Source organism: Limulus polyphemus, unplaced genomic scaffold, assembly GCF_000517525.1.
Source record: "Limulus polyphemus unplaced genomic scaffold, Limulus_polyphemus-2.1.2 Scaffold263, whole genome shotgun sequence".
NCBI classification, from domain to species: Eukaryota; Metazoa; Arthropoda; class Merostomata; order Xiphosura; family Limulidae; genus Limulus; species Limulus polyphemus.
The window spans coordinates 67,688-81,415 of NW_013665873.1; the positions used below are offsets into that span (position 1 = coordinate 67,688).

The window sequence follows — 13,728 nt, forward strand, 5'->3', positions numbered from 1 at the left end:
TACAACTATCAGACGTTGGCAGAACTTAGCTAAAAATAACAATCTTCTATTAGGTTGCTGAAATAAACATCTTGTAGCTAAGTACAACTAAGTAATTGATAAGTTGACAGGTGAACAACTGTACAATAGCCTGAACAAGCCATGCAAAAGAATTTATAACACTTAATATTGCTTATAGTTTCTCTGTCATAGTGGTGATCTACAGATAACAAGATGGTGTTGTTAATACTTTCTATTGCCCACAGGTATCCCATGATGATCTAAAGGTAACATGTATGGTGTTTGTAATACTCCCTATTCCTCACAAGTAACCCATGGTGATCTACAGCTAACATTCATGGTGTTGGTAATACTCCTTACTCTTCACAAGTAACCAATGGTGAACTACAGCTAATGAGTATGGCAATACTCTTTATTGCCAATAAGTAACCCATGGTGATCTACAGCCAACATATATGGTGTTGGAAATAATTTCTATTGCCCACAAGTAACCCATGGTGACCTACATCTAATACGTATGGTGTTGGTAATACACTCTTGTTCCCCATAAATAACCCAAGGTGATATCTAGAACTAATTTGTATGGTGTTGGTCATACACTTTATTCCCCACAATAGCCCACATGCTGTAGGATTATGATGAATAGGTAATGTTACAGTTATAAATTAGAACTGTGTTTTGGTGAAAACTCCACTATTTCAAACATTATGTTTGAAAAACAGTATGGTAAAATGAATTAAGAAACAGGATATGATGTTTTCATTTTTTCAGTATAGAAAGACCTAGTGATATTACAGTAAACTGACAAACCTTGGGTAATATGGTGGAATTATCAGACATCGTAACAATCGACATCCAGATCCGAGTGACCACAGAACTTCTGGGGAGGCTGGGTACATGCTACTGATGTATGCCACTTTCTCCAGATAATGACAGCAACAACTTGCCTGCCACAGACTTCTGATACACAGAAAAGTAACTCAGTTACTGAATTCCACATGTTTACTTAACACACCATTAAACAAATTCTTACATTTAGATCCATACATTGGCTAAACAATGAAATTCACAAGTATTTATGTGCAGTGTACAAATCCACCAGATGAACAACTATACAATAGTCTGAACAAGCCACACAAAATAATTTGTAACACTTAATATTTTTTGTACTTTTTTATCAATTTCTAAACATAAAATTTAAATATTATTGTTTCTGGTAGCTACTGTTGGACAAAAAAGGTTAATATAAGAATAATTTAAAACAATTCCAAAATTAAGTAACTGAATCCATAACTATTTACTGAAAATAATTTTGTAAAATACACATACACATTACATCATTAAAATGTTTTGTAATATTTTTTTCCTTGATTCATTTGGAGAGCTACATGATTAATTTGATGACCTATGAATAATAATTACATTGATTAGTGTTAAAGAAAACAATAAATTAAAATTAAATCAATTCATGTTACAAATATAGATTATTCCACTACCAAAGTATCTGAGATATTGCCATTATGATTTCTCATTATTATTTTTAATTAATTCAACTTTTCAAGATTCATGTGAGAGTAACTGATTAGTTGAATGTATTCAACGAACGAGCCTGATAATTAATTGATAACAAAATTCCATCAATTGCCTAGCTTTATTCATTTTTTACATACAGTATGTTCTTTTGAACTTCAATCTTTATTTGTCTCATTCAGCTATTAAACATTATTCCTTAGGACTGCCCTCACACATGTAATGTTCTTTTCTTTTTTGTCGTTAATCCCAAAAGTAGATTCCAATTACAAATTTTACTTCACACTGATTTCACATTTATCTCTTTCCTTACATCGAAAAATTCATTTTAAGCTTCTTTATCGTTTTAAAATTCAAAAATAATATTAGATATCAAAATGAAGAAGAATGATTATTGTCTCAGGTTTTAAATATGAAACACATACAACCTACCTTTCTGTCAAAGAATTATCACAGGCTACAATTGACAGGCAGGTTAGAGAGTTCTGCATTGCCTTTAAAAGGTTATCAAAAGAAGGTTCCAACTTTCCTCTTCAATGAAAGTAACAAGAAAATACATTAAAATATTTTATTTAAAACTTAAATTTTTTTTCCCATTTGAGGGATTTTCTTTGGATAAGTAAAATTGTTATCAAAGTTGTTACATAAAAAAAAAAGAAGTTTATTAATGAGCAAATTACGAAAAACAAAAAATACTGAGAAATTGAAAATACATGTATGAACTGTTAGTTACGGAAGTACAGGAAGTTTGTTTCTTTAGTTGATGTGAAAGACTTTAACAAAGCTCAAAATACAGATTTAATTTGGTTAATACACTAGGAATTTGGTGTTTCATCAAAGACTTTTCTAATAACTAGAAAAAAGATTAAAAGGCAGAAAAAGGAAATTTAGAAACATTTCAATTAATTTTCATGCATGGTGCTTAGTACATAAATTAGGACTTAATTGCTTATAAAGTTGGACAAGCCTTGTGAGATTATTGGGATTAGAGCTGATTTGTTTTATTTTGAATATTTACAGAAAGTTTCAAAAAGGCTTTCTGCACTAGCCATCCCTCATTTTGAACTGACAGACTAGGAGAAAGTCAGACAGTCAATGTCACTCACTGTCAACTCTTAAGCTATTCTAATCAAATAATGAGAATACTGTCACTTATAATTCACACGTAACCCCGAAGTGCACAGTAAGGTTTTATGGCAGCAGCACATGAACCATGAATCCTTGGACCACAGTCTGGCATGTTATCACTAAACCATGATTAGTTTGGATTACAAATGTAAACTCTGATACCAGCAAGGGTATATAAATGATGAATCAATACAGTCTAATCATTACCTGCATTTGTTTTCTTATATATTAATTTATGACATTATATACTTTTATTCAGTTTGTTATACAGAATTAGCTTCATTAATTTATAATTTGTTTTTTAGTTCTGACCTAGAGAGCTATTGTACTTGTTTATTGTTTTTAGTTCTGACCTATAGAGCTATTCTACTTATGATCAGATGTTTATTGTTTTTAGTTCTGACCTATAGAGCTATTCTACTTATGATCAGATGTTTATTGTTTTTAGTTCTGACCTATAGAGCTATTCTACTTATGATCAGATGTTTATTGTTTTTAGTTCTGACCTATAGAGCTATTCTACTTATGATTAGATGTTTATTGTTTTTAGTTCTGACCTATACAGCTATTCTACTTATGATCAGATGTTTAATACTGATAACAAATATACATATACCCATAACTTGGTCATTCAAATATGATTGGTTGATGTAATTTCAGAAAATCAAAAAAAAAAGAAAAAGAATTTCATAGCAAATGTAAACAAAATATAAACTTTTCATATGAAAGCTCTTATTCCTGGTTTGTTGGATTTTGAGACAAGCTACTCACAGGTTATCTGCACTAGCTGTCCTTAATTTTGAAGTGCCAGGCTAAAGCAGCATTTCTCAAACTGTGGGCCACAATCCCATATTGGGTCATGGCATTGGCCAATGGGAAAATGAGAAGATTATTACAATTAGACCTACTCTCATTCTGGATTAAAAAGATTTGAAAATAGCCCCATTAACGTTGTTGATTGTTATGACTCCTTTGGCTGTTTTAGGTGCTGTCTGGGGTCATGTAAATTTTTATGTCTCAAAATGGAGTCACATAGGAAAAAAATGCTACCCACAATCAACGCTAATCAGAAATAATACTGGGTTTGCCTATCACTCTCATAAAGCACCCACAATCCCAGAGAGTCGAGCATTATTATTTTTTATATATTTTTTGGTAGTAATGGGGCACAGACCATGGAATTTCAGATCCACTATCCAGCATGCTAACCACTAGGCCAGGCTAGACTTTTTAGGAGATAGAATCTGTTCACAAATTGATGAGTGGGTATGAGGTTAAATCTCAGGCACCTAGTTAGCATTAGTATTTGATATACTTTTAATGAAATTGATATATTTTGAACTGATTAATAAAAGTGATATACTTAATATTAAAGTTTTCTCTATCATACTCTGATAACAAACATTTTCTAACAGCTGTGGCATTACTTTTCCAGTGCCTACAGTAAATTTCATTTTTTCAAGCACTTTATATTTTATCTTTCCCATTATAAAAAGAAAAATCTTTAGATTAATGATTGGAAATAAAAATCTATGAATCTATGTCATTGAATGCTTATGAAAATTCTATGGACGTTAGACTGCATTAGATAGAGAAAAAAAGAAAGAGGACAGGAATAACACATAAACATGCAAGAAAAAATTAAAAGTTGCAGAGTTACCTTGTTGATTTAAAATATTCTTGATCAGACTCTTGTCCCTCCTTCTCTCTGACTTTCACACCTAATTTTATAAAATAGGAACCAAAGGGGAAAAATAAGAGTTGTATATAATCTCATAATAATATACTTCTTCTTATGTCTTAAAATAATTAGCATTAGAGATTAAACCTTCCAATACTGTCTGTTTTCTAGCAATTTTACAGAACTTGATGTTACATCAAGCTCTAATGGGAAATAAACATATTGATAGTCACTAAATTATGTTTAAGTTTTAAGTACTTGATAAACAAAACTTTTTATGTTGATTGGCCAATTAGTAATTATCTTTTGAACTGGTTTTGTAAATAAAAATCTTACCCTGAAGAGTTAACATTCTTGTCACTGTGCAAAACTTTGACATCTCAAGCATTAGCTGGATATGAAGGAAGCAAGTAAATAAACAAAATTATCATCCATGAATTTATATCCAATATATAAATATTAATTTTACATTATTTAAGTGAAACATTGTTACACTTAATTTTCAACCATAATTTACTACAAAAGCTTAACTACAAGTATAAACAAAAAGGAAAGTTTGTACCAAATTTTCTTGAAAAGAGATAAAAATCATGGAATTACAAAGCTTTTGTTAAAGTTCCAGAAATTATTGAAAATCATTTATACCTGTTAACATTTTTTAAAATTATATCCTGGAAAAATAAACATGGAAGTTCATTCTTATTAAATACATGATCCATCATATCATATGACCATGGCCAAGCCTAATGACTGAAAAAAAAAATTAACAATTCCCACTTTCTAGTCTAAGGAACACTTTCTCTAGACTAACACAACAAACTGCAAGATATTTCCCATAATACACTAAATGAACAACAAGTATTAGGAAAAAAAAATTATCGCTAAATAAAAAAGCTATGTAGGACTGGCTACTGATCTTGAAAAAAAGGAACCAAACAAAATAGGAATAGAAGTGGACATATCACTTCATCCAGCTAATGATCACAAAATTCGAGTGGTGAATTTAAAAAATAATGAGACTGGAACTAACTGATAAAATTTGTTAAAGTGCAGAAACTGTCTGAATGAAAACTCAATCAATTATAGAAAACCACTTCGTGAAGAAACTAAAGCTGAACATGAATTGCTAAACAAATAAGAAGCATGTCTGAATACAAGTGCTGCCAAACAAGAAGTGATAGTTCAATAGATGAGTATAGAGGGAGTTACATGTGTCACATGAGCATGTCATGTTCATATTGGTGGAGAACTGAAACATGATGATTTGCATGAGTCACACGTTGGAATATTACAATTCCAATATGGGGAGCAGAAGGCTTATGGCATGTGTAAAGAAAGAGTTCACATAGAGAGGGCAGCACCAAACGGGAATAGCTAATTTTGTGAGAAGAGGTAAGTACCATATCGGAAAAGACAATTATTTAAAGCTCTGGTTACAACTGTGATAACCAATAGTGTAACAAATTTTTGTACATACATTTGACTTGTTTCAAGTATATTATTTAAAAAAAGTGAACTGTATGCTGTCCATTTATTGCTTAATTGTATCGGCAACAAGTCATAAACAACTACTGAAACGAATCAAGCCCTATAAACACCTGACATTTGTGAGACATCCAGGATTATACAATGGTAAACTGTGGTAGAAATGAAAAACAGCAGAAATAGACCTATACACGCACAACTGTAGTGGTGGCAAAAATAGTGTAGAGATTACAATCATGTTATATAACCATGTTGACCGATTTTGATAAATGGGTAGAAAGAGGTGAGCAACTTGAGCTAAAAGATAATGGTCTATTAGAGTTTGTTAAGCAACAACCACAACAAGAATTAAAGAGAAAAGACTGAAGCAGAGAAGAGACACTAAAAGAAGAAAAGGGGAGGAAAAGAGACTGGAAATTGAGAGAGACAGAGAGAATAAAAGCACAAATTGAGATTGGCAAGCTCACCCAATGGAAAGAGGAAGAACCCAAGAATGACACTGGGGTCAGGACCAGCTCACCCAATTTGATTAATAGAAAGATGACATGGATGCTTTTCTTGAGAGATATGAAAGATTCACCCAAAGACAGAACTGGGACAAAGGCAACTGGGCAGTCTGTCTCAGCCTACTTCTCACAGAAAAAGGTCTACAAGTGGGTGCAGGCATGATGTCAGAAGATGCCATGGACTATGATAAGTTAAAAATGGCCTTGTTTAAATGTTATGAACTTACCGAGGAAGTTTTGTTTAAGGTTGTTCAGAGAAGTCAAACCTCGCACTGGAGAAACTATATTTCAGTTTGTGGCACATCTACAGCGATACTTCACAAGGTAGACTGACATGGCCAAGTGTGAAAATTGTTTTGAAGGACTGGCAGATCTATTAATACATGAACAGTTCATGATCATGTGCTTAACTGACATGTCATTGTTCTTAAAAGAGTGAGCACTAAAAGATGAGGGGGCAAGATGATCAAGCTGGCAGAACATTATATGGAAGTCCATAGAAGGAGTATAACTGGCAAGTCCAAGAATAGCCAGTTAAAGTTGAAACCAGTGGTGGCTGACCAAAAATAGGATACCATCAAAGGTGACAAAAACTCAATGGACAAATGGGAGATGAGATGCTATATTTGTTATAAAATGGGGCATATTGCAAATGATTGCAAGTCTGTCACCAACAAGCAACAGCAGAAATTTCAACATAAAGCAGCTGGAGCTAAATAAAAAGATGGTGCTGGCAAGAAACAAGAAAAAGGGTGACTATCACCATGGATGCTGCTGCCAAAAAAGAAACAAAAACAGAATACAGACAACACATCAAATTCACCACAAGAAGGAAATGCTATCTCCGTGATTAAACAGTGCATGATTAATGGCCAGCTCAAGTTAGCAAACATGTCAACAATACCAGTGGTGATTAGAGCATGTGATAAACATCAAGAGGTGCAAACAAATCACAACATGCCAGTAGATGAAGGCTATGCTGGGGACAAAAAATAAATGTCCTACAAGACACTGGGTGTAATAGTACAACAGTGAAAACCAGTCTTGTATCTGATGGCCAGATGATGGGGAAGGTACAACTTTGTTTGCTGATTGATAGGACAGTGATAAAGTTTCCCATAGCAAGAATAAAGGTGGACACTCCATATTACATGGAAGACCTTGATGCCATGTGTATGAAGGCACCCATCTATACCAGGTAGTAGAAGTTTGGAGGAACAAGACAGAAAGGATGATGAGGCATCTGCAGTCACCACAAGAGCTCAAGAAAAGATAAGTATCAAGCCCCCTGCAAGTTTTAAAAGGCAACATCTCGAATGTGGATCTATGGGCACTGAAGGAAGCACAGAAGAAAGACCCTTCACCGCAGAAAATTAGGGGCAGTGCCTGGGAGAAAGTCTAGCACAAGACAAAGGGAATCGGGACTTATAGAATAGAGGACCAGAAGGGAGTGCTGTACTGGATCTATCAAGGCAGTTCTACTGGAGAAGTTAAACAGATCATAGTACCAACAGAATACTGGTCTTAGGTAATGAAGCTGGCTCACGAGTTAATTGTGGGAGGACACCTAGGAGCAAAGAAGATGGCAGACAGAATCACCTGTAATTTCCATTGTTTGGGGATCATCGGAGATGTAACCAGATTCTGTAGGTCATGTGACATCTGCCAAAGGACAATACCTAAAGTGAAGACAGTCAAGATACCACTAGGTTAGATGTCTCTCATAAAAGATCTGTTTAACAGAGTAGCTATGGACTTGATCAGACCACTAGCACCGGTATCTGACAAGGGCAACTGGTATATGCTGAGAGTAATCAAATATGTGACATGTTATACAGAAGACATAGCACTGCTGAAGATAAAGAGGAAGAGAATAGCAGAAGCCCTCCTGGAAGTGTTCTGCAGAGTAGGATTTCCAAAAGAATTATTGTGTAACAGAGGGTCCCAGTTTACCTCAGAACTGATGCAAGAGGTGTGCAGATTTTAGTGTCACAGCCTTGTTTGTAGCAACAGAGTAGAGGAAAATAATTTGTCTTGTCTCAAAGGGTGTTCTATTCTAAAGTAATTGAACCCATCTGTGTGGACTTTCATAAAAAAAAAAAGAGACAATTATTTAAAGCTCTGGAAAGAGCTGTAACAACCAATAGTGTAACAAAGTTTTGTGTATACATTTGACTTGTTTTGAATATATTATTTTAAAAGAAGTGAATTGTGTGCTCTCCATTTATTGTTAAAATTTATCACCAAGTCACAGAAACCTACTGTAAAGAATCCGGCCCTATAAAAACCTGACAATCTCTATCTTGTTTGGTTCCTTTTTTCAAGTTCAGTAACCAGACCTACATAACTTTTTATTTAGCAATATACTTTTTCCAAATACTTGTTTGTTTACTTTTATTTTTTGTAAGATAGCCTGTGTAAGTTACTAGGTTATAGAGTGCATTATAAAGCTTTATCAATTTTCCATAGAACAATAATAAAATAGGTAGTCAAAGATTGTGAAAACTGTTTCATTCTATCAAATTATGATAAAATTCTAGTTACTGCTAGAACTAGGCAGGTGCTAGGCCTGTTGGAGAAAGGTGATGATTATGAATGAAAATAAGAAATCTCAGTTTGGGCTATTTGCCAGTTTTCAATTTTGGGATGCTCTGAAGAGCTGAAAAGCAGCAAATACACTGGAGATAGAGTGACTATGCCATGTAGCTCTTCATATGTAGCTTCTGATGACTTGTATGTGTATTGAATTTTTTTTTCCTCCTTCACTTCATACATAATATAGGGGTTGACTCCCTAAAACATCGATTGTATAGTGCACAAAGCCCCAAAGCCTTGAGAATTCTACATGTACAGTCATCTAATGCTCATCTATTATTGGCTGGTAATTCCTGTTTCACTTAATCTCTTTAAAGGTATACCAGATTTCTGTAAGAAAGCTAACTTCAAGAGCTAATAACATCATTTACATTAGAATTATGATTATTCTTTTTTTCATAGAATAATGATAAAATAGGTAGTCAAAGAAAGCGAAGACTGTTTTGCTTTTTTTAAATGACGATAAGATTATAAAACCTGTGCTCTTATTATTATTATTATACTAGCTTTATTAAGTTTTACAGTGATCTAGCTTAGTCATATTACAAAACGCAACAGTCAAAGTTATTAAGAATGAAATTATGTACATTCTGTACTTATAAAAAGTTTTTATACAAAGCCTACACAAATGTAATTTTTCAAATAACTTTTACTAAAATCTTTAAGTATTTTCTTAATATGTTTAGATAACTTGTACTGTTGGATAGGTAATGGTTTTTCAATTAAACTTTTAACAACCTAGAATTAAGTTACCAGCCTTTTGATTTTACAACTTAGGATGCTTTTACTTTTTAGACATTAATCAAGAATGTGTTACTTTCACAACTTAATCACAATGATTTTACCTTATTTTGACATACATCAAAGCTAAATTAATATCCTTAAGAGAACAAATTTTAAAACAAAACACAATATGTTTATAAAACAAAGATGACATATGAGGTTGTACACAGTAATACACAGAATGATACTGTTGTAATGGTTTCTACTGGGCAGGTTCTTTTGGATTATTTAGAAAGTCTAGTTCACTTAATGATAACTATTATTTCTTGAATTTCAAGTTCCACATTTAGCATAATCAACATTCACCATTAAGCCTAAATTCACAAATAATGCAAGTGTAAGAGAAATTCCACTATCTTTCTAACTTCATACTTCTGTTTCTTTGTCCAAACACAAACTCAATATTCCATATCACTAAACTAACAGGTTGAAAGTAACAAACTGGCTAATTCACATACTGATTACTCACCAAATGAAACAGAGTCAATTAATTCTAGCCTAACTCACTTTTTATACACAACTTAAATTGTTTCCTAAACTTTGGAGAAAGTTACAGACACTAAGACAATGCTCATCATATTATGTCAAATGTCCTTTCAGCTAAACAATGTTTTGTTGTTTTTTTTTTACAATGAGTGTTGTAATGCAAAAATTTCAAGTTACTCAATATGATACAATGTTTGGATCCCACCAATAACTGTATAAAAACAAGTTAGTACATTGATGGTTAACTGTAAAATGCTTAAGATGTGAAATGAAAGAAAGAGGGAAACAAATATATGTTGTTTGTATATACAGACACATATATATCAAATCATGTGAATGTGTAAGTACAAAAAATTTAAAATACAATAAAACAAAAACTTTGTAAAAATATATGTGTAAATATACAAGTAGATCTACATCTATAAAAACTGTACAACTACTTACTGTGGGAGTAACCAAACAGTTAATAAGAAGTACTTGTGTCCAGTAATGTGGGATTTCAATCCAGTTCTTCCACCTCCCACACACACGTCGGCAGTTTAACATGTCATTTGTGTCCAAGTAGCAGAATACTAGCTTCATGATGGATTCTTCTCTTTGACCTGAAGATTTACCAGAATTACTTACCTTGCCCTAATAAAATACGCGTGTACACAAATGCCTACAAACTTTGACACGAAATGTTGCTAGTCTCATACAATTAAAGTTTTTGAACAATAGCAATGAAGATTTTTGCAAAAAAATTCGTATTTGTAGTAGTATTTTAAAGTTGCAGCTCTACATCTAATAAAGATTTATAAAAAAAATATTGCATTTTGACTCGTCACTAAGTTTTTTTTTGGATGCTCCGGGAAGATTACCAACTTTTCCTACTAAGAAACAACAGATGATTGGACATGGCAGAAGAAACACAGAGGTTCAGCAGCAAAGAAATGACTCATTTTAGTATCCATAATAGTATTATTAATTTAAATTAATTTTATTTGGCTTGTGTAACATTACCAGTCACCTGCTTTTAAGTGTCCAATAGATTTGGAACTATACAGATTCTAGAGGGAGTAGTAGCTGAAATGATGTTAATGTATGTATACTGATGAATAAAGCAAACCAACAGAAATGTGCCTGGTTATTACTCGAATAAGATCAGATATCCCAAAAAACATCAACTGATGTAGAGTAAGCTTTCCATGATACACAGCACGTAGGATGTATATCTACAAACTTAGTCATGATTGATATGGACAGCCAACAGAAAACAAAATCTGCAGTTTTTTTAAATTTATGTTCCATAAAAAATATTTGTAGTTAACCATTCCTTGTTGCTGTTCAGTTCTATCTCACGTAGTGTGTTGAATACAATAAATCTCTGAATAAAACATGTTATGGCTGAGTCATATAGAGTAAAAAAGTAGCTACAACTATCTTCTTGCTTTTCTGAAAGTTTATAAGTTTTACTACAAGGGGGGTGCCCATCTTCCCTAGTCTACAAGAAGCATACCCCTCAAACAAATGTGATACATGTCCCTTTAAAAAATATTAATAACACAATGAAATATTTAACAGCATTTTGAATAATCAGAATATGTATAAATTTCATGTAAGCCATAAATCAAAATGCCTTTCTTTTTAGATACAAATCTATGTATACTATGTTAACATATTATTTTCAATGTTTCGAAAAATACAGAAAAACTGCACCTCCCTCTCCAAAAACACCCTCTCTATGATAGAGATATAACAAAGAAAGATAAAATTATTGATAATTACCCCCTTTTCTCCCAGAAATGCCTATCAGGAGTTGTTTCATGCCAGTACTCAGTTCTCATAAAGGTGCAAAGTAAATTTCATCTATTCAAGTAAAGGTATTTGCTAATCTTACATTCCACCCACACACTTTACACAAAATAAGGTCTATGACTTTATTTCCCTAAAATAAAAACAATAATATAGCCTCAAATAATTACTTACTGGACAGTAGTGGCTGTTTTAAAGATTGACGATCTGAGATTCCAGCTGTTACACTTTCTCCTTTTGCAGAGTCTGAGTCAGGACTATTACCACGTGGTATCAGGTTCTTAGCTTTAATTTTTGATGTTTGATGAAGATTCAAAGATAGAGACTCTTTTGGTGTTAAATAAAGAATTTCATTTTCTGTTGATGATTTTGGTGAAGATTTTTCTTGTATACATTTGATCTGACTAACCGTTAACTGTCTTAAGGATCTAAAACATGAAAAGATTAGAATACATTTGCTTTTAGCAGATATAAATCCAAGACTGCCCAATTTGTAAAAAAAAATTTGTGAAATTAAAAATTAAAAATGAAACAAAATCTGACAAAAGTACTCACAATACATCTGGTACACTCAACAGATAATTAAAAAGAATTAGAAATAAGAACTCTTTAATGAACAGAAAATATTTACAAAAACCTTTCATCCATTTCATACAAAACAGTTACCGTAAATCTTTTTACATCAATTATGACTACTCTGTAACATAAACTCAGATATTTCCAATGCACATCTACAACCCCAAACTGAAAAGAAATATAAGATAAACTTCGTAAAATACATCATGTGGCAGTAAACTTGCTTTTGTGGGTTTCATACAATAAGACACATGGAATGAGAATAAAACCTCAAAAATATTCTCATCTATTCAATTACAGTCAATTTACATATCTTTGACAAACATCACCTTTCCATTTGTATATATATATGTTAAAGATTTATTTTTATTTTTTCACCAGAGGTGAAATTGAAAAGAGAATCTGTGATGTACTTTCATGCCAATTCAAGCACAAGTTACCAGTCATTCTATGGCTGCATCCTTGCAGTGGCAAATTGTTTACTTTGACAAGCTTGTCCCACACCACATTTCTATTTATATCCTCAACAACCATAAAAGATTTAGTCATAAGCATTATTCATTAAATAAAAAAGCACAAATGGCTTGTAAAGAAAACTTGTAAAAAACTTTGTGTGTGTGTGGGGGTGGGGGTAGAGATTGGCATATGTATCTGATTTGTGGGACTAAATTTTTAAATGACCTCTATATCAGGCTATAAGTTTTCCAAACAGTCTTCAGACATACTGAAAATAGTAGTGGTTTCAACCAGCCTATCATAACATCGATGTCAAGCTATCAAAATATCGCTGTTAAACACAGTTAACACTACAACCACCAATGCTCTAACACTAAATGTTCTATTATAAGAGCAGATTGGAAACTTATCAGAAATACTTGGTTAAATTGATCACATCGTTGGCCATAGTGGCAAGTCACAAACATATGCACAAAGTTACCAGCATCTAATTATGGCACTTTCTGATTAGACCAAGATATACACAGGTTTATAATATTGTTACGACAGCGGAAGGTACGTGACGCTAGTAACACGTAATGAGTATCTAGAACGATCGTGAAGGTTCGAGTGTTTGCTAGACACGCCCTCTGTTTTGTATATATAAAACCGGCGAAAAGTGACGGTAGAATAATAATTGCAGACAGGCAGAGACAGAGACGAACAATT

General features: G+C 32.8%; 1 protein-coding gene across 7 annotated transcripts in view; it reads right to left on the bottom strand.

The window, feature by feature from the left end:
- The window catches only part of LOC106456842 (F-box only protein 41-like), a 66,399-nt gene that overhangs the window by 18,433 nt on the left and 34,238 nt on the right, over positions 1–13,728 (bottom strand). For all 7 annotated transcript variants that reach the window (XM_022382620.1, XM_013916210.2, XM_022382618.1 and 4 more), the window contains 6 exons: positions 12,163–12,416; positions 10,639–10,796; positions 4,676–4,730; positions 4,319–4,379; positions 1,963–2,061; positions 811–960 (listed from right to left, as the gene is read on the bottom strand). In XM_022382620.1, coding sequence (XP_022238328.1) covers positions 811–960; positions 1,963–2,061; positions 4,319–4,379; positions 4,676–4,730; positions 10,639–10,796; positions 12,163–12,416 — 777 coding nt within the window. The remainder of the gene's footprint in view (positions 1–810; positions 961–1,962; positions 2,062–4,318; positions 4,380–4,675; positions 4,731–10,638; positions 10,797–12,162; positions 12,417–13,728) is intronic.